This window comes from Podarcis raffonei, chromosome 1 (genome assembly GCF_027172205.1).
Source record: "Podarcis raffonei isolate rPodRaf1 chromosome 1, rPodRaf1.pri, whole genome shotgun sequence".
Taxonomy (NCBI): Eukaryota; Metazoa; Chordata; class Lepidosauria; order Squamata; family Lacertidae; genus Podarcis; species Podarcis raffonei.
Window position 1 is genome coordinate 115,829,346 of NC_070602.1, and position 20,841 is coordinate 115,850,186.

Genomic DNA, 20,841 nt, shown 5'->3' on the forward strand with positions numbered 1-20,841 from the left:
TCTTAATAAGGTGCCTCAGCTACATTATGAAAATACTGAAAACAAGTGATACAACTCACTGAAGCCTTGAAGAAAGCAAGAGGGATAGTAGAAGCAACTTCCCAGGGGGCTACCACCAGTCCTTCTTTATATTATTAAATTTGTATACCACCCTTCACTGAAGATCACAGGGCAGTTCACAACATAAAAACACAAAATAAGAACACAAAATGCACCATGAAACAAAAGCTTCTTCTTTATGTTGTGCTAGGCCAGTGTGAGAACCAGTGTGGTGCAGTGGTTAAGAGTGGTAGACTCGTAATCTGGTGAACCGGGTTCGCATCTTCGCTCGTCACATGCAGCTGCTGGGTGACCTTGGGCTAGTCACACTTCTCTGAAGTCTCTCAGCCCCACTCACCTCACAGAGTGTTTGTTGTGGGGGAGGAAGGGAAAGGAGAATGTTAGCCGCTTTGAGACTCCTTAGGGTAGTGATAAAGCGGGATATCAAATCCAAACTCTTCTTCTCTTCTAGGCAATGTTCGCATCTTCCTCAGGCACCATCTTAGATGTTTAGAATAAACTAAGCATAAACTCTGTAATAATTGCTACAGCATCTCTGACCTTAACTGGCAAGTTCATGCACGTTAAAGGTGAAAGTGCAGTACCAAATGGCTTCACTTGAAAAAGGCTACATCCATAACTGGCACGTTGTAATCCTTAACTGTGATGACGTTTCAGGAGATTCCCTCAGAGAAGATCCTGGTGTACTGGAAGCATTTTTTAGACAAGTCTGAATTAGAGATTCCTCAGTGCAAAAGCCAGCTATTTGGGAAAGGACTTACAGTAATTAATTGCTGTGGGTCTCAAGTCCCTGTGAGCAGAACTCTGCTTGCGAGATGCTCCCATTAGGGGAAGTGGGGTGCAGAAATGAGAATTCCCCCTGCAATTCTTAGTGTCCCCTCCCCCCACAAAAAAGGAGTAGTTTTAGAGAGTTGGGAGAGGTAGTGCTTGGTGCTGCAAATTGCCTCTTCACCCACCCACTGTCTTGTCAGTGTCATCCTTCAGTGGAAGCAAATCAGGATCCAATGCTATGTTTGAGGTAATGTCCGCAGAAACGCTTTGTCTGTCAAGTCTTCATTTTCTTTTGTTCAGTGGTCTTGATAACATAGGTGCCTTCAGATACAAAAAACAGCTGTGTCAGAACGTAGAATTTACCTATACTATAAAATTATGTTAGTAAATGTACAACATTATTTTCTCCATCATGGCCACTTTATAGGATTGATGAAAATTAAAATCCTCTTAAGTTGATTGATGTGTCATCTGTGATGTGGAAAAGTTTCCACTTTTGCTTTATTTTTTACAAAAATGTTCCACTTTCGTTTCATAAAATTAATTAATAATGTAATGAATGATTACAATACATGTTACATTGGACAACTAGAATGGTTGCAGTGCTGGTTCAATCAAAGTCAGAGTTATATTTAACTTTTTTCAGTTGTTTTCAGGAAACATACATTTATGCACACAGCTCATCAAGTATGCTAAAATTCTTATGTTAAGTTGTCAGTGCCTTCCTTTTCCCCCCTTAAAATCTAAATAACAGAAGGGAACTGCATGCTCTTGAGCTGTCACATCTTAAAATATTTAGGTATTCCAGTAAAAATTCCCAAAGTTTTTGAATTTGTTAGAACATAACTTTAAAATAAGTGCAGGTAGGTAGCCGTGTTGGTCTGATGCAGATGAAATAAATAAAAAAAATATCTAGTAGCACCTTAGAGATGAACTAAGTTTGTTCTGGGTATAAGCTTTTGTGTATCTGAAGAAGTGTGCATGGACGCGAAATATTATACCCAGAACAAACTTGGTTGGTCTCTAAGGTGCTACTGGACAATTTTTTTATTTATTTAAAATAAGTGTACTTTTCCCTAATCCAATATTTCAGTCCCACTGCTTTGGCTATCGTCAAAATCCTTCAGGTAATTTATACAGCATATGGAACTAGCATCTCATATTCGAATTGCACATTTCATTGACGAGGACATGGAAATGTTTTTGTTTTCTTTTTCAGCTACAGATAAAGATGATAGTTCCGAAGACATTTCCGTGCCAAGTAGTCCTCACACAGAAGCTATTCAGCATAGTTCGGTCAGCACTTCCAATGGTGTAAGCTCAACCTCCAAGGCAGAAGCAGTGGCTACATCGGTTCTCACCCAGATGGCAGACCAGAGTACAGAGCCAGTGCTTTCGCAGATTGTAATGGCTCCTCCATCTCAGTCGCAGCCTTCAGGAAGTTGATTAAAAACTTGCGTTGTTTTTAGATACTCCTTAGCAACTTCAAAGGGAAACCAAGGAAAGCAGCCTTCATTTAGGAGAAATCTGTAGCTTAAAAATGATTCATCTGTAAAATTCAAACTTGAATTTGGCTTTGAAAGTTGGCGAACAGGAATGGCACAGCGGGTTGTAGTCTCTTAACAGACACCAAGTTCATTTTCCTTTCCTAATTAGGATTGCTAGTTATTTTCAGTGCTCGTCATGTAAAGTGTCGGTACAGTTTAAATGTACTTACTACTTTAATTTGGTGGTATTCCAAGCAGTCACGTAAAATGCTCACCCCAAAAAACTGTGATAGTAATCTTGTAATATTTTATACCAAAGTTCTGCATAGAATCCTATTGACTTCGTAAACTCTACAAGATCATTAAAGCACTAGGCAAGAGAAAAAGACAGGAACAGGAAATTTGCTTTTAGTCTTTTTTGCCTTTATATTGTTTTGCACATTATGAGAGGGGGGGAAAACTTTGGGAGAATATGTTTGATTATATTGTGTAGCATTTTCTTTGGCTTTTTAACTGTATTTTTAAAGAATTTTGTTTAACAGGGCCAGTACAGTATATGGAATACAGTACTTTTTATGCACATATGTAATCTTGATCAGGGTCATTACTAGCTAGATTTTCTTTTTTAAAATAGATGTCAGCTTAGCTAGCACTTCCATTTTATAAAATCAGGAGCTTTGCTTCTGCTGCAAAAACAAAAACCTGCAGCTATACCCTCTTCCTAAACAGCCAAGAACAACGGAAAGATTCTGAACAGGGTTGTGAAAGATGGAATACTTTTTCAAAGCTCACTTGATATTTTGTGGTTTCTTGAGTCTTAAAGAGGAGCTTATTCATACTGAAAGATAGTATGGGTGCCAGGAAAGCTTGAAATTCCCTCATCAAACTACTCAAGACCCTTTTTTTTTGTTATTGTATTGTATTTGCAAGGTAACTTGTACTTTATTCTTGTGTAAGCACTGTCATCTTTTAGTAGCAAAATTTTGATACTTTTCTTGTGGGGAGAAAAAAAATCAATATTTACCGTACCGTGGAAACAATGTAATTATAGTGTGACGTGTGTATGTGTGTATGAATGAGACAGCGAGAGAATGGTTCAGTAGTTACGCCGGCAATCTGTGCTTGAATGTTTAAAGATGCCTTCAGTGTGATGCTGGCTTGGTAGGTGATTGCAGTTTTTGAAATGTTATTTACCGTGTGAATTTGGATAACTAACATTCCATGATGTAGTTTGTTTCTGATAAGATGATTGTAGGTACACTTTTTCTCATTATCCAATCATCTGCAGGATATTGAGTTTTTTAATGTGCCATTATCTATTTTAATTCTGTACTCATGTTAAAAATATATAATATTTTACGATTAAGTTGTAAAAGTGCAAAAAGAAAAAAAACAGGTATGTGCTGTCATACCAGAAAAACTTTGCATAACAGCAGAGAAAAACTACACAGTAGCAGCATCTGGCAGTAAAAAAAGAATTCCATTATGTATATAACAAACATTTAATGCATTTATTGTGGGTTTGTGTAACTCATATGTTCTATGCTCTGTTTTAACCTAGGGTGCCATCAAACTATGAAACATTCAGTTTTAAATCATTGGATTTTAATTGGTGGTAATGGCAGAGAGCAACTCTTAATTTGTATGATTTACAACCAAACTAGAATGGAAGCTGAACGAAGTCCTAAAATTATGTATATATCATTTCAGTGCTTTAAGTCTGAAAATAAGAATTTAAATATTTTGTGTATTAAAAATGTAAGGAAACAAGGTTTTTTTTGCATAGTTTGCAAAACGTTCTCCAGACACCTTCATTTTATCAGTTTTTAAAGGGTTAATTTCAGAAACAAGCTTTAATTTTCTTTTATTTTTAACCCACAAGTATAGTGACGAAGTCTCCAGCACAAACTGTGAATTCTATTAAAAAAAAATCCTCTCTGGAGGATTCAACTCTAATCACACTGGGATGGAGATGCAAATACAGTGGAAAGCCATGCAGTGCAGGTATATGACGTCTACGTTTGTATGTGTGCCTGATGCATACTCATGGTTTGCAATTCCACAAGTTCATATACACGTAGAAGCCTGCTTCCACACATACTCCTCCTCCTATGGATCGGGGTGGAGAGTGTGTGGATTGGATGAACAAAGTGGTTATATTTCCTCCACTAAATCTAGGCATAATCTGCCAGGTACTGCTCTGCTACCCACCTTCATTTCTGCTCCTAAGCAGCCCACTGAAATGAATGGTGTTCATGCATTAGCAGTGCCTGACGTTGTATAATACAGTCCTATTTTTAAACCTTATTTAATACAAAGTTTTTTGTTGTTGTTTTTTAGTAATAAAGCTGTTGCTGTTGTAAAATAAATCTAAATATGTGCAAGGAGAGATGTAAATGATTTTAATGAAGGGATTAGTTAAAATCCTATGTTCAGCAAACAAGAGAACAGTTGTATAACCATAGATTCCGTTTTAAAATGTATGTCACACTACTTCTGTACTTCGCATTCGAGATCCTTGCATTTGACATGTTTCACAAACTGTACTGTTTTTCTTCAATGTGCAGTTTGCATGAGTAAGTCATCAGAGAATAAAATCTATCTTTAAATTGTATCTACTGCATTGCAATTCTAACTTCTGAAAGGCCAAGACGGCATCAGATTTCTTTTCTGCTGCAATGGTTCCTGCCGTTTCTATAGAACTGAAACGCTTGCCCTGATGGCCTTAGCATAACATTGAAATGTTCAAGCTGTTTTGAGCAACTTCTTAGTGGGAAAAGTTGGGACTGAAGAGAGCCTGGACAGCCTGGACATATTTCTATTTACAGTTTTACTTTCTCTGGCAATGGGGAAATAGGTTTGTCATTTGAGCTTCTTGTGGAATGCTTGTTCTTAAATGGGATGCAATACCAAAGAGCAACAACATAGTGTGTGTCTATAGACCCAGAGCCATTGCATGGCTTACATGTCTACTTGTGAGAAACTAGTCAATCTGTGAAACTAGTATTAGCAGCTGGGGTTGGGGTACACTCTCGAAGGCCAGAGGTTATACGGTTGTCTTTTTGAGCCTTCTAGTTGCTGGAAACAACACTGGTCTCTCGTTCCTTGATCTTTCGATCCTTGTTCCTGATTCTAGATCCCTTGCCTTGCTGTGTTAGATCTTTTCTGAACTCCCTGTGAGATTGACCTTCAACTGTTGCCGGTTCTTGTTTCCGGATCATGTTTGGACCAAGACTGATTCTCCATTCTTGAACTTGCCTTTCCTCAGCTGCATGTTGGCGAGTCCTTGGATGAAAGGCTTATACTTCCTGGGACTGAGACGCTAACCCTGAGGGCATGTGCACCCAATTCCCCCAAAGATCAAACTTTTTGCTATAAGGAAAAAGACAGGAAAACACATTAGAAAGGGTGACACAACACTTGTTTGACACAATGTTATCTAGCTCCCCGCAAACAAATCAGAATGATTGCTCATAAGCAGGTCTTCTGGTAGCGATCCTAGTCTAGCTGTTGGGGTTGTGTGTTCTAGAGGTAGAACATTTTTTGTAGGTGAATTGAGTTCCACAGTTGCATAAAGCTGTTCTTGCCACTACCAGGTCATCGAGCATTGAAGTGATCAATGTGTGCATCCTCTGTGATTTATAACAAAGAGGAGGATGTTTTGATTTCTTTGCCATAGCTTTTATTGTCCCGTTCGATTAACAAACTGAGCAACCGTGCTGAAGGGCTAATTATTTTTGTGGGAAAAGTAGATAATGTGGCTAAATGAAGAACAGATGCTGTGTATTTGTCATTGAATGATAGAAACATTTGTTAGCTGCACTCATTGGCTCACAATTTAAAAAGTTGGCAAGCTATGTACTACTTACCCATGTGTTGAAAATCAAGCACGAAAATTTATCGGGCAGGCTCAGGAGGACATTCTGAATTATTGGGAATGTTGTCCCCTTGTCAGGGACAACAGACCGTAGCAACAAGCAGTGACTTTCTCCTTGCCTGCCTTTGTGGAGATGGGAGATCTGAGCTGGAGCACTACTTGACCAGTTACTAATGACAGAGAGAACACAATAGCAAGAATTGACTATTAGGCAAAATGGTTCTTCCTCTCCCATCCCTACTCCAAAAAAGACAAGCAGGAAGCCAGGGATTAGCTTGCCTAAACACTCAACTTCTGCTAGTGGCTACAGGCTTGGTGACATGCTCCAACATGTGCCAGAGACACTGAACTGGTATGATACCCATTATGATCACGTGTGTGCCAATCTGGTATATATTCTATTTCCCTACTGACATGATGGCCCCTCAAAACCCTGTATGCAGGACCTCCTTTTATCTGATTTGAAACATCTTTGAATGAGCTTTCCTGTCACACAGTCTTCTCCAATCTAGTGCCTTCCAGATGTTATGGACTCCCATCATTCCCAGCCCATAAGGCCAACGATCAGGGATACTGGGAGATGTACAGAACATCTGTCCCAAGAGGGAGTGCTTGGATGCATCTGGGATTTTCCTTGAGATCTAGACTAGAAAAGCCTAGGAAGAGTGAAAGCAGCGTGTTGCCACATTGTGATGGTGGCTTTTGAACAATCTCCAGCCAATGCAAGAGTAATAGGTGCACATCCTGTTATATTAAAATCTTGCTCCCAAGTTAAAAAACTTAATTTGCAAGTTACCAGCTTGGGGAGTTGCTGGGCAGTTCCAAAAACAGATGTCTGGGTTGTATCTCTCCCCGTATATGGCTATTCAGTTGACTATGCTTATCACATCAACCATCTGAATTGACAACCAGCTGGATGTAAGGGCTCCAATGACCGTAATTGTGTCCAAGTATCCAACAATAACCTGGCTGCATTCCCCTTCTCGGAATCCAAACTGTTTCTGTTGGGTCCTGGATCCCTTCTGCATTACACCCAATGAAGAGAAGGCCACGTGTCTTCTAAAGAAAGATAATGAAACAGCTAAGTGGAGCCATTTTTCCAGACCCAAAGACTCCAGTCTAACCATTCTAGTCGAGATGGTTTTAGAAAACAAAGTACTGTAATCCCCTCCATTAAATCATAGAGCAGTGGCAGGAAAAGCTTTATTAACAATTTTATGTCAGGGAAGTTCCCTGCACCATACTTGGGAAGGAGTACTTTCTAGCATTCAATGTCTACGTGGAAGAGAGCAACATCAGATCATTAGATTCTACAGAATGCAAGAAATGGTTATGGTTACCTGAGTTTTGTTTGCTTCCAGATCTGTATTCTCACAAGCCTCAGGCTCCTTCAGGGCACCACCTTCAGATCTGGGCTACAGAAACAGCTCTATACTTAGAGCAGTGATGGCCAAACTTGGCCCTCCAGCTGTTTTGGGACTACAACTCCCATCATCCCTAGCTAACAGGACCAGTGGTCGGGGATGATGGGAATTGTAGTCCCAAAACAGCTGGGGGGCCAAGTTTGGCCATCCCTGACTTAGAGGATTGCATTCAACTAAATTCTACTCAGCATCAACCTGTTGAAATCAAGGAGCTTCAGTTAATCATGTCCATTGGTTTCACCAGGTCTGTTCTTTAACTTGGTTGGATACAGCTTTGTACAGATTGTATTGTTCTCCTGACAATTCCAAATAGAAAAGTGGGAAACCAGAGATGACAAGAAGTTACAATGTCAGCAGTGAAGAAGTGAGATGTCTTACCTCCATATGCCTGATTGAGGTCTCCATCAGATGTGTTTCCACATACCTATTAAGATATATCACTGGAGGTTCCTGCAATGTTATACAGAGCCATCTGAACAGACTTCAGCGTCCTGGAACTCTTCAAAAAGTTGTCAAGCCAATGGAGGCAAGGTGAGCTTTTTCATGAGTTGTTGAATTGATACCTCTTTTAAGAAGAACAAGACTACTTGTTCATGCAAAGATGGATTGACTACACTCTAGATCCACCCATTATGCATTAATAAGTCAAGTGGGTAAGGGTTGAAGCACCATGGCAGTTCCTCCCAGCTCACCCACTCAGGTCTCAATAATACACATCAGATCAGCACCATCATTAACTATACCGATCTGGCATGAAACACTAGCACACAGAGGATGGTGAGCACAGCAGATGAGCAACTGGAAACTTGAGAGTGAGGAACAAGGTGTCAATAGATGGGGGAACAGACAGGGGGAGATGTCATTATCCTTCTTAGAGTGGTAAAGGTAAATCCTCCATTATTTACCTGCTGGTGTAGCAGAAGCAAAAAGCAGGACAAGATTGTACGGCAAGTTTCCTACATATTTATAACTGCCAAGGTATCTGACATTGTGTTTGATGCACCATAATCTGCCCTCTGAGAGTTTATATTTTAAAGAAAATATGGTGAGATTGTGTGCAAGCACTTCTGAATTTGCTAGTAATAAGCATTCTTTAAACAGCTCTCATTTAGAGCAAGAAATCAATACTACCAGCCTCTAACCCACATCCAAAGTACCTGGACAGAAGCCAATTTAATATGACTGAAGCAAACGGTATTAAATTTGAGTTAAGCCTTGAGTTCTTTATTTCAACTAGGCTTGCATACTGTGGTTGACCAGGAGTGACTTAGGGGCTTGTCTGCAGTAGGATTTGACCATGAACTATGGGCAGTTTTATGGGAACAGAGTTGTTTGTACTGCTAGTTATCTGAGAAATGTCACTGGTTTGCTACTAGTGGCTTTGAAGTTTAAAAATAACAACAAAAGTATGATGGCATAAGCCTTTTTTAAAAAAAAACTAGAGGCCACTACTATTAGGTATACAAGGTGTTTTGCTCTGCTGGCAGATATATATTCATATGGGTGTATAGGAAATACAACAAAACATTTGGCTCTGTATACCTGAAGGAGCGTCTCCACCCCCATCATTCAGCCCGGACACTGAGGTCCAGCTCTGAGGGCCTTCTGGTGGTTCCCTCACTATGAGAAGTGAGGTTACAGGGAACCAGGCAGAGGGCCTTCTGGGTAGTCATGCCTGCCCTGTGGAATGCCCTCCCATCAGATGTCAAGGAAATAATCTTGACTTTTAGAAGACAACTGAAGGCAGCCCTGAATGGGGAAGTTTTTTAATGTTTGATGTCTTGCTGGGTTTTAATTTGTTGGAAGCTGCCCAAAGTGGCTTAGGCAACTCAGTCAGATAGATGGCATATAAATAATTATTTATAAATAGGTGGCATATAAAAAATTATTTATAAATAGGTGGCATATTAAGGGATGCGGGTGGCGCTGTGGGTTAAACCACAGAGCCTAGGACTTGCCGATCAGAAGGTCGGCGGTTTGAATCCCCGCGACAGGGTGAGCTCCCGTTGCTCAGTCCCTGCTCCTGCCAACCTAGCAGTTCGAAAGCACGTCAAAGTGCAAGTAGATAAATAGGTACCGCTCTGGCGGGAAGGTAAACGGCGTTTCCGTGCGCTGCTCTGATCCGCCAGAAGCGGCTTAGTCATGCTGGCCACACGACCCGGGAGCTGTACGCCGGCTCCCTTGGCCAATAAAGCGAGATGAGCGCCGCAACCCCAGTCGGTCACGACTGGACCTAATGGTCAGGGGTCCCTTTACCTTTACTTTAGGTAACCTGAGGTACCACTTTAGCTAATGGGGCCTCCTGCTGCCACCACGCGATTTCTGTTCTCATCCTGAAGCAAAGTTCTTAACCCAAGGTACTATTTCTGGGTTAGCGGAGTCTGTAACCTGAAGCATCTGTAACCTGAAGCGTCTGTAACCTGAGGTACCACTGTATAACCAGAGCATTTGGAGCAAAGGCTTTCTCTTCGCAGATGTTCCCACTGTGAGCGAAGATACTGAGGGAAAAGTTACATGCAGCGACGAGGACAGGGCTGCTCTGCTCATGTGTTAGGCTTATCGTGCCAGAACAGGGCTACAGTTGTCCTAGCATGTCTATATTAATACCGGTAGTGGGCCAAGAAACCTTTGCCTTTATTCTGGGCCATCCCTTCGATGAGGCAGCTGCCTCAGGCACCAGATACTGAGGTGGGGGAAGTGGCCAGAACTATGAGCACCACATGGCCTGTCCTATAGCCTGCTGCCCTCCAGGGCAGTGGAAGACACAGCCCTTTCGCCAGTATTGGAGTACCAGTCCAATGGTCCCCTGTACAGTGGTACCTCGGTTTTCGAACAGCTTAGCTTCCAAACAACAATTTTAATTTTTATCATCTACAATACTGTCTTATTTTATAGTACAGAACATTGATTATTGCTTTCATTTTGTGGATCAATGGTCTTGTTAGATAGTTAAAAAAAAGAAGAAGTCTAAACTCAATTTTCTCCTCTTAGGCAAAGACCACAAGACGACCTGGATGGTCGCCAGATTCTGCGCGCAGATTTGCAGGTGCAGACCGTCCCCCAAAACAAATTAGTTCGCTAGGAAAACAGTTGAAGTTGGCCTCCAGGGTGTCAGAGCCAATGTTTATGGTAGCTCAAATTTTGAGGTCTTTATGTGTATATGCGCTTATCTTAGATTTTAATCTTTAAGCTGTTGTTGTACACTGCTTTACATGTATATTTTATTCTTGTGAAAGCTGTCCCAGTTGTGCTTTTCGAGCTGGTCTTTGACCGTAATAAATGATGATGATGATGATGATGATGATGATGATGATGATGATAGTAAAATTCATGTTAAATTGCTGTTTTAGGGGTTGTTTTTAAAAGTCTGGAACGGATTAATTCATTTTGCATTACTTTCTATGGGAAAGTGCACCTTAGTTTTGGAACGCTTTGGTTTGGGAACGGACTTCCGGAACGGATTAAGTTTGAGAACCAAGATACCACTGTATGTGCACTTGGAGGAAGAGTATCATCTTGCCCTTTGCCTCAGGCAGCGCAATGTCTTGAGCTGGCCTTGCCTTTACTCATACCCAACAAAGAGCTCTTGCCAACAGATTTGATTCTAATTCATTGGTTTGACACTGGAGTCATCCTCTGAATTTCTTCCATTAGGCAATGAGAACTTTTAAAGAGTCTCTCTCTCTCTCTCTCTCTCTCTCTCTCTCTCTCTCCCTCACACACACCCACCCACCCACCCACCACTACCTTTCCGCCCTTTTATTATTATTCTTAAATTTTTTATACCACCCTTTATCTGTAGATCTCAGTGGAAGCAATGTGACCAAAAACTATGTGAAACAGAAGTCAGATAACCTGAAGAACAGACACTGCCACATCAGTCAAATCAGTCAACTAGATAACCCCCCTTAGATAACTCTATTCTTCTCTAGCAGTCGTTTTCTTTCCTTCAAAACCCTAGTTTTCTACTGTTCCATCATACTTTGAAATAAAGCACCATCTAGTGGCGAGTGAAAATAATGTTGGGAAAATACTTTTGAAACGAAAGGCATTTCCCCCGATTGACATTATTAACCTTTATTCAGAGATCTGGAAAAAAAGTAAACGCAGTTGTTACAAGGCAAAGACATTTTTGTAAACAGTGCAAACATTTTCATAGCCTTAAGTGTGAGCAAGCTGGTTAAAAGATTTTTAAACAGCACGGGGAACAAGATGGATATCACAGCACAACTCTCAGACAATCACTCAATTTTATTCTTTGAAACTGACCCTGGAGATAGGATCAGAACCACTATAAAATAGTGTTCTCCAATACCCATTGGGATAGCAATACTCATTGGAATAGCATTGTCAATGGTATCAAAAGCTTCTGGGAGATCAAGAATAATACAGTCACACACTTCCCCACTTCCTTCTCCTGATAAAGGTCACCAATCAGGATGACCAAGTCTGATTCAGTCCCATAACGAGGCCTGAATCCAGATTGAAATTGGTCAGGACAATTTGCTTCATCCAAGAGTACTTGCAATTGTTACACCACAACCCTCTCAATCACCTTCCCTAAAAAGCAGGTTATTTGTGACTGGGTAGTGGTTGTCACAGGACGTGGGTGGCGCTGTGGGTTAAACCACAGAGCCTAGGACTTGCCGATCAGAAGGTCGGCAGTTCGAATCCCCGCAATGGGGTGAGCTCCCGTTGCTTAGTCCCTGCTCCTGCCAACCTAGCAGTTCAAAAGCACAAAGTGCAAGTAGATAAATAGGTACCGCTCCGGCAGGAAGGTAAACGGCGTTTCCGTGCGCTGCTCTGGTTCGCCAGAAGCGGCTTAGTCATGCTGGCCACATGACCCGGAAGCTGTACGCCGGCTCCCTTGGCCAATAAAGCGAGATGAGCGCCGCAACCCCAGAGTCGGTCACGACTGGACCTAATGGTCAGGGGTCCCTTTACCTTTACCTTTAGTGGTTGTCACAGGCTAATTAGTTGAGGGTGGGCTTTCCAAGACTTCCCAGAGAGAATGAGTGTTAAACCACTCTGGGAATTGTCATTCTGTGAGGGAGATAGGGTTCCCCATACATCTCTCAGCAGTCCTAACAAACTAAAATTCCCAGGATTTTTTGGAAAAAGGTATTACTGTTTACAGTGGTATGAATCTACCACGGAATCTAAGAATGAAACTTTAATAATCAACACTGCCCTTCTACAGTGTTGCAGAATGAAATAAGAACTGCCATTTGCTCCTTGCTGATTTTAATAAAATTGTTGCTGTTATATCTTAAGGTATAGCAGGTGCATGAATCCATCTATAATAGCAGTGGTGAAATTTCATTGCTGAAATACAGTTGTACCTTGGTTGAAGAACGCCTTGCGAGTCGAACGTTTTGACTCCCGAACGCCGCAAACCCGGAAGTGAGTGTTCCATTTTGCGAACATTCTTTGGAACCCGAATGTCCGACGCGGGTTCCATGGCTTCCAGTTGGCTGCAGGAGCTTCCTGCAGCCAATCGGAAACTGTGATTTGGTTTCCAAACGTTTTGGTTTCCAAACGTTTTGGAAGTCGGACTGACTTCCGGAACGGATTCCGTTCGACTTTTGAGGTACCACTGTAATTACTTTTCATGTGTGGGTATTCCCATATTCTAGATTTCTGGAACCTTGAGGTAAGCAGGACAGAATGGAATGTTCATTGTGCAGCCGTAACAGATTTCTATAACAACGAGAATTGTTGGTTCTTGAAGAAACAAAACTGAGCTGGATAGGCCTTTCATCTTAATGGGCAAGCGGTTTCAATACATGCGGTCGACGAGGCAGTATCCCAAATTCTTCATTGGCTTCATTTAACCTTCTCAAACGATCGTGTAATGTTGTCCTAAATGGACCTGACGGAGCAAAATAATGGCTGTGGTTACAATTCTCCATGGAATCTAAGAATGAAACTTTAATTATCAAGCAGCCCTTGTGTATTAATTCCAAATTGCTCTCAACTCAGGTCAAAACAAATAGTACATTCTTCTCTTCTAATTTTTTTTTTTTTTACTTACATCCCTCAATGTGTTGTTTTGCATATTTCCAAATCACTTGCACCCATCTCATTTGGGAGACTATTTCGGCAACATTTCCCCAGTGCTATTTTTCAGTTCTTTGAAAGAACCGAAAATCCTATATATACATATGTGTTATGGGATTTATATGGCATCCTTCAACATCCTTTTTTTATATAAACGATAATAAACATACCAATACAAGCAGTGGTACGGATAGGTGATCTTAGTCTCTAGGCTTAATGGTCTTAAGAGGGCTTCCTCTTTATATTACTTCCTTTATCTAAAAAAACGTGGTAAGCCAGCCCTGTTGTGCTTGGGGGACTTCCTGCTGCTTCCCTGGACTTCTGCTCCAAAGTGCAGCCATTATTATTATTATTATTATTATTATTATTATTATTATTATTATTTCATTATTTATACCCCACTCATCTGGCTAGGTTTTTCCAGCCACTCTAGGTGGCTTACAGAATATATAAAAGATAATAAAGCATCGAATATTAAAAACTTCCCGATACAGGGCTGCCTTCAGATGTCTTCTAAAAGTTGTATAGTTCTTTATTTCCTTGATGTCTGAAGGGAGAGCGTTCCACAGGGAGGGCGCTACTACCGAGAAGGCCCTCTGCCTGGTTCCCTGTAACCTTGCTTCTTGCAGTGAGGGAACCACCAGCAGAAGATGGCATCGCTGAATACAAAGCTGTGGTGATCCAACTCCTTATTATAGTCCTATAACACCCTCATTTTACTGCATACCAAGAACCACAACTGACGTTTTGAGGGAAATCCACATTTAGACAGGGAGCTTGAGCCAAGAGCAGCAGACGTGGAAGGATGTGTTTGTTAAGACAGAGATATGTATTCGCATTAAACTGCAGATCTGCCTGCCCAGGCAACACTGCACACATGGAAATGGATATGAAAATAATGTTCTCTAACTTGCATGACTTACATTTGTTGCCCATGTGAAGTGGGGTGCTGCATTTATGTGTACTGAAGGTGGCTCATCTACAGTGGTACCTCAGGTTACGTACTTAATTCATTCCGGAGGTCCGTACTTAACCTGAAACTGTTCTTAACCTGAAGCACCACTTTAGCTAATGGGGCCTCCTGCTGCCGCCGGAGCACAGTTTCTGTTCTCATCCTGAAGCAAAGTTCTTAACCTGAAGCACTATTTCTGGGTTAGCAGAGTCTGTAACCTGAAGCGTATGTAACCTGAGATACCACTGTATTACTTTCTGAGTATTTAAGATGTTTTCTGAGGCTTTCATAGAGGGTCATGTCAACAAAACAGCTATTTTGAATATAAAACACCCTGCCCAAGCACTTGAGACAATCACTGTATTGGAGCAAGTAACTCAGGGCCCAATCCTGATTTGATATATGTAGAAATATATAATTAGTTTGAATACTATCAGTGATTTTTTTTTTCTGGGAGGACACAGGGGTACACATACCCCTAAACATTTTGTGAATCTCAACAGGAGAAGAAACTAAAAAAAATTACAAATGTTAGTTTCTTCTCTAGTACAGTGAATCATCAGTTCCGTTGCTACCCCCGATGTTGGCTTCCTTTCCTTTCCTGGTGTTTCCTGAGTCTCAGACGGAAGCAAGCGTTTAATGTGTGAAGCTGTGTGGAATGTGGATGTATGGTGTTTTACTGATGAAACCTCATGCCAACGTGGCAGTTACTGTGAGTTGTCAGCTGTGTAATATGAAGTAATGCATGTTCTTTGTACAGTACTTTTGTCCATTTACTGTATTTATTTTACCCGATTTGAACTATAAAATGGTGATTTTCTTGAGTCAAAATGACAGTACCCCTTAAAAAATTTTTTAGAAAAAAACTGACTATTTTTTAGAAAAAAGCACTGAGTATAAACTATTACACAGAGTTAAACATATCAAGTACTTTATTACAATTAATTTTTATTAATTGTTCAGAACATAGAATCTAAGACAATGAAAATGGCAAAAAAGGTGATTTAAGCAATGTGTAGTAATAGAGGGGAGTGGGGGAATGTTCTGTTCAGGCCATGATCCTTGCTGTGAGAATCTTGATTGTTCCAGTACGTATGTCTTTCATATCTTCTTCCTGGGGGTATGCTTTTTCTCAAACCATTGCTTGTAGGGGGAAGGGGCAATTGCAGACCCTCCAAGTGTCATTATTTCCCAGGGACAGTCCTGGATTTACAGAAGCTGTCCTGGTTTTAGATTTGATCCTGGAATGTCCTGCTTTTCCTTAGGACGTCCCTATTTTCATCAGAAAAATGTTGGAAGGAATGGAGTTGTGTGACCCCCGAGGCAAGGAGATAAGTAACTATACAACCTTTAGAAGACATTTGAAGGCAGCCCTATATAGGTAAGTTTTGTAACATTTAATGTTTTATTATGTTTTTATATATGTTGGAAGCCCCCAAACTGGCTGGGGCAACCCAGTCAGATGCGTAGGATATAAATAATAAAGTTGTTGTTGTTGTTGTTGAACAGGAAGTCCCTATTTTCATTGGAGAAATTTTGGAGGGTGTGCAATTGCCTCTGTATCATTGTGTAGGGGACAGTCACATCTGCCTGTGGTGCAGCAGAGCCAACCTAAGGTAGCTTACAATTTCAGGACAGCTTTATTTGCTTAAAAACCACAGAGACTTCTTGCAAATTTAGTCACGTTAGAGAGAGAGAGAGAGAGAGAGAGCGCGCGAGCGAGCGCATTTGGGCATTAAAACCTAGATAGGCCAGCTGAAGGCCTCATCTGAATGACACAATACTATGTAACGGAATTGTAGAAAAGTTTGACAATCTCTTGACATTTCCGTGTGCATGTTTCTGGTTTTCAGGAGAATTTATGAACATAGCCTTCAGGGTGCCGATTATGCTTGCTGTGATTTAGGGAAGCGTTTGGGGCACAGCTGAAGAGGAAAAGTAAATTAGGGCAAACGCAGTGGTTTCTTTTCAGCAGATTCAACCACCCTCCTTTCCCACCCCCAGCAGCTGATAAAGTGCAGGCATACCTCAGAGATATTGTGGGTTCGGTTCCAAACCACCACAATAAAGCAAATATCGCAATAAAGCAAGTCACACACACAAAATTGTTTCCCAGTGTATATAAAAGTTATGTTTACACTATACTGTAGTCTATTAAGCCACGGCCCCTTGGCTACAGGAGCGGCAAGGGGAAAACTTGGCTCCAGCCCTAGCCAGCTCCACTCCTTTGGCCAGAAGGACAGTGGCAGCCGGGGGCTTCTTTCCCCTGGAAGCAGCGGGGTTGCCTGCAGCTGCACCCACATCCTCGCAAGGAACAATGTCTGTGAAGTGCAATAAAAGGAGGTATGCCTGTAATGACTAATCAGGTTTCTCTAAGGAGATCCCATTAAAGATATAACTATGGCATAACCGTATGCAAAACTCATTTCCAAGTCTGGAATGTGCAACAACAAGATCAACCAGTTTCGGACAGTACTCTACAGGAAATGCACAAATGACTCTTCTGGAGTCTACAGTGCTCTTTCTACACTTCTAATTTCCCTTCCTATCTCCACCCAGACTGACCTCCCTTGGTATGACACCAAGGAAAGAATTAGCAAAGTTCTCCTCCAGTTTAGTGCCAAACTGTTTACACCACAGACGAGGAACCTTTGGCCTTTCAGAGGTTGTTGGACTATAACTTTCATCAGACCCAGGTTACACAGTGTTAGTAACTCAGCTATATAATCTAGGCACTAAATGGCTCCCTAAACCATGTTACAGTCGCCAAAACAGAACGTCTAGTTGCCATTTCTGGCCCAGATGGCTCAAAAGTATTGTCTTTCAAATGATGGACTAACTGTGATTGGTTATCAGTTAAACATCTGGCTAGTTCAGATGGCAACTTTGAACTAGGTTAAGACTTTTGAGAACTTAAAGAAGAAAAGTCACTTGATCCAGGGACAGTCCACATATATATTAGCCTATTCTGACCTCTTCTTCGTAAACACATAAGAATATTCTGCACAACTGTGGGCAGGACAGCTTGATTTTGAAAGAAGGCAAGATTCCGCATATGCATGTCAAAGATCAGAAATTCCGTGTGTGTTTTCCCCCCAAGAGCTGCCAGGTCAAAAATTCAAAGCCCCAAAGAGTTCACCCTAATAAAGTTCAGAAACTTCAGCCTGTTCAGAATTTGGTGGTCAGGTTGCTCACCGGGGCAAGATGGTTTGAGCATATTGCACCAATCCTCACCCTATTGCACTGGCTGGCAATTAGTTTCTGGGCCCAAATCAAAGTGTGGGTTCTGACCTATAAAGCTCAGGACTGCAATATCTAAAGGATTACCTGTCCTCTCCCTACCTCCTAAGTAGACTAGGGCTGCCAAACGTCCAAGGGGAATTTCCGAAAGGTGGTGCTTTTTGGTTTTCCTTTTTTAAAAAAAGATCACATTTGAGGTTTTCCTTTAAAAAGCTCAACAATTTTTCGGGATGTTCTGGTTTTTACTTTTTGAAATATGGCAACCCAAAACCCTGCAATCATCACCTTCTTCATGTGCCGCCTGGAGAGCGGCAACTTGAGAACAGGCCTTTTCTGCGGTGGCTCCCCATTTGCAGAATACATACCTGCTGCCTTCACTACATATCTTTTGACAGCAGGCAACGCTTTTGAATTATGGTGCTGGAGGAGACTCTTGAGAGTCCCATGGACTGCAAGAAGATCAAACCTATCCATTCTGAAGGAAATCAGCCCTGAGTGCTCACTGGAAGGACAGATCGTGAAGCTGAGACTCCAGTACTTTGGCCACCTCATGAGAAGAGAAGACTCCCTGGAAAAGACCCTGATTTTGGGAAAGATGGAGGGCACAAGGAGAAGGGGACGACAGAGGACAAGATGGTTGGACAGTGTTCTCGAAGCTACTAGCATGAGTTTGACCAAACTGCGGGAGGCAGTGGAAGACAGAAGTGCCTGGCGTGCTCTGGTCCATGGGGTCACGAAGAGTCGGACACGACTAAACGACTAAACAGCAACAACAACAACAACAAACGTTCAACCAGGCCTTTGACAGCGCCATAGCTACAGGGAAGCTAGCTGGGTTGTTGTTTTTTTGTGCCCCGGGTGAAGCCTCCAGAAGGGTGCTGTTATGTACTGAGTTGAATAGGATCCAAAATGCAGCAGTCTGATTGGTCCTAGAACAATAGGATTCAGAATGCAGCAGTCTGATTGGTCTTAGAACAATGCAGCAGTATGATTGGTCCGCAGGAGCCACCCAATCCAGCTCCAGGTGGAAGTGAATCCACAACCTGATTGGCCTACAGGAGAATCCCTGAATTAGCCAATGAAGTGCAGCCTATTGTGTAAATAATGTATATAAAGCAGATATTTTGGGGGAACTCTCATTCCTCCTCACCACTATGAGCTGAGTAAAGAGCATGAAATCCACTCTCGATTCCGAGTATATTTCAGGTGCCATTGAGGTTCCCAGCCTGCATATGCAGATGTTTGTGGGTGGGTGTTAAACTGGGTCTTTGACCTGGGTAAAATAAAGCCTAGTTTCGCCCCTGCCTTTTGGCTGATAAACATTCCATGGTTTCTTTAAATATGGGATGAGGTGGGGCAATCGATTTGTTTTTGTTTGATTATGTATTTTGTATTCTTGTTTTTCATTTTTTCCTGTTGCAGAATGCCTTAGGATCTTTGGATGAAGAGCAGCGTACAAATTTATTAAATGATAATAATGTAGAGCTGTTTGTCTTTAGCAGCCGTGCTGAGGCCATGGGTGTAGCCAGGATTCCTTTTGGGGGGGGGTGAAGAACCTTGGTTAGCTAAGTATTTTTACTTATTTACTTGATTCTTTTGGATGGGGGTGCAGCTGCCCCCTCTGACTACGCCCCTGACTGAAGCATCCTTTTTTCAGTAGCCCTTGCAAAGCATCCTTGAGGAATGGTCCACAGCCCGCAGGTGACCTCAGAATTCTCACCTGCGCTCAGAAACAAGGAAACCCGCGCGCGCCCTTTTCCAGGATGCGCTTTTGGAGACGGGGGGGGGGGTGTCTGCGTATTTATTTGGAGAAGGGGCAGCCCCCCCTTCCTCCACAGCCCTTTCTCAGAGCACCTCCACCCTCATTTCTAGAGGCTTGCTGCTGCCCTGACCCCTTCCTCCCATGCCCCGTCTTGTCAAGGCCTTGCCTCTCTCGGGGTGGGTGGGGGGTGGATGGAGATGGAGGGGCCCAGGGGACGGGAGGTGGCGGCGCGTGAACCTCCCGTTGCCATGGGAACTCACGCCGGGCTCGGCAACGCCGCGGAGGAGGCAGGAGGGAGGGGAAGGAGCTTGGTCATGTGGCGAAACAAGATGGCTCCCGGAGCCTGAAGGGCTGCAGCCTGAGGTGGCCAAAGCGGGCGGCGCGCGCTTCCTTCTGCAAAAGGAGCAAAGAGTCATTTTCCTCGGCGGGGCTTCCTTAAGTTGGCCGCCCCACGCCCAACTCTCACCGGCCATCCCTCTCCAGGGTTGAGAGAGAAATGCATTCCTCTCTGGGGCAAGTGGCTCCTTGGGCAACAAGGCAATAACTTTTTATTGCAGCCTCGCCGCTCTTTGTGTGTGTCCCCCCACACCGCCTGCCTTTTGCGCGCGCCGCCGCGGACCGGAGAGCTTGCAGAGCCCAATGTCCAGCCCAGCCCTCCTGAGCAGCCCCGACGTGATCTTGCGACTTGCGGCACCTTCGCAATGGCTCTTACCTTGTTTGGTGAGTAGGATCTCTCGTTCGGCATCCAGCTCCTCTCCACCCCACCCCCTTGTCAGTTAGACAGCATGCAATAGGGAGTTTGCGTTGCAGGATTTAAGAGGTGTGAGCCCCCTGGTTTCCCCCCTCCTCCTCTCTCAGCCTCTCTCTCTCTCTGCCTGTGGCATTCCTTATTCACTTAATTCCTGGCTAGAAAAAAACAAAGCTGCTCTCTTTCTCCCATTGTCTCCGCTCGAGGCACATCTTATGGGCGTGTGCTTGGCCCCCCTGCCAATTTCGGGGGTTTGGAGTTGATTGGCATCTCGGAGTACTAAGTTCCAGACTTTCCAGATGATCTCTTTTAAAAAACAACAACAACAACACAAAAAACCACCACCACCACCATCTGTGTGTCCATACAATAACTAGCTTTTGCTGTAGAGTTTGCATTTGAAACAATGGTAAGTGGGGGTCCCTCAAAAGAAGTGTTGAAATCACTTCCCCGCCCCTGT

The 20,841-nt window shown here is 42.6% G+C and overlaps 2 protein-coding genes and 1 long non-coding RNA gene across 8 annotated transcripts in view; 2 read left to right on the top strand and 1 right to left on the bottom strand.

Moving 5' to 3' along the window:
• Positions 1-4,932, top strand: part of ATF2 (activating transcription factor 2) — a 40,214-nt gene extending 35,282 nt beyond the window's left edge. For all 5 annotated transcript variants that reach the window (XM_053410588.1, XM_053410590.1, XM_053410560.1 and 2 more), the window contains one exon: positions 2,051-4,932. In XM_053410588.1, the coding sequence (XP_053266563.1) occupies positions 2,051-2,277 (227 nt within the window). In that variant the 3' untranslated portion in view covers positions 2,278-4,932. The remainder of the gene's footprint in view (positions 1-2,050) is intronic.
• Positions 606-20,479, bottom strand: LOC128424449 (uncharacterized). The gene is made up of 3 exons (XR_008333027.1): positions 20,346-20,479; positions 6,188-6,365; positions 606-1,152 (listed from the first exon to the last, which is right to left on the bottom strand). It is a non-coding gene; the product is annotated as an uncharacterized LOC128424449 (long non-coding RNA).
• CHN1 (chimerin 1) overlaps positions 19,923-20,841 on the top strand; it is a 102,333-nt gene continuing 101,414 nt past the window's right edge. The window contains exon 1 of one of the 2 annotated variants that reach the window (XM_053410603.1): positions 19,923-20,353. In XM_053410603.1, coding sequence (XP_053266578.1) covers positions 20,273-20,353 — 81 coding nt within the window. In that variant the 5' untranslated portion in view covers positions 19,923-20,272. The remainder of the gene's footprint in view (positions 20,354-20,841) is intronic. The other variant, XM_053410612.1, reaches the window with a different exon arrangement.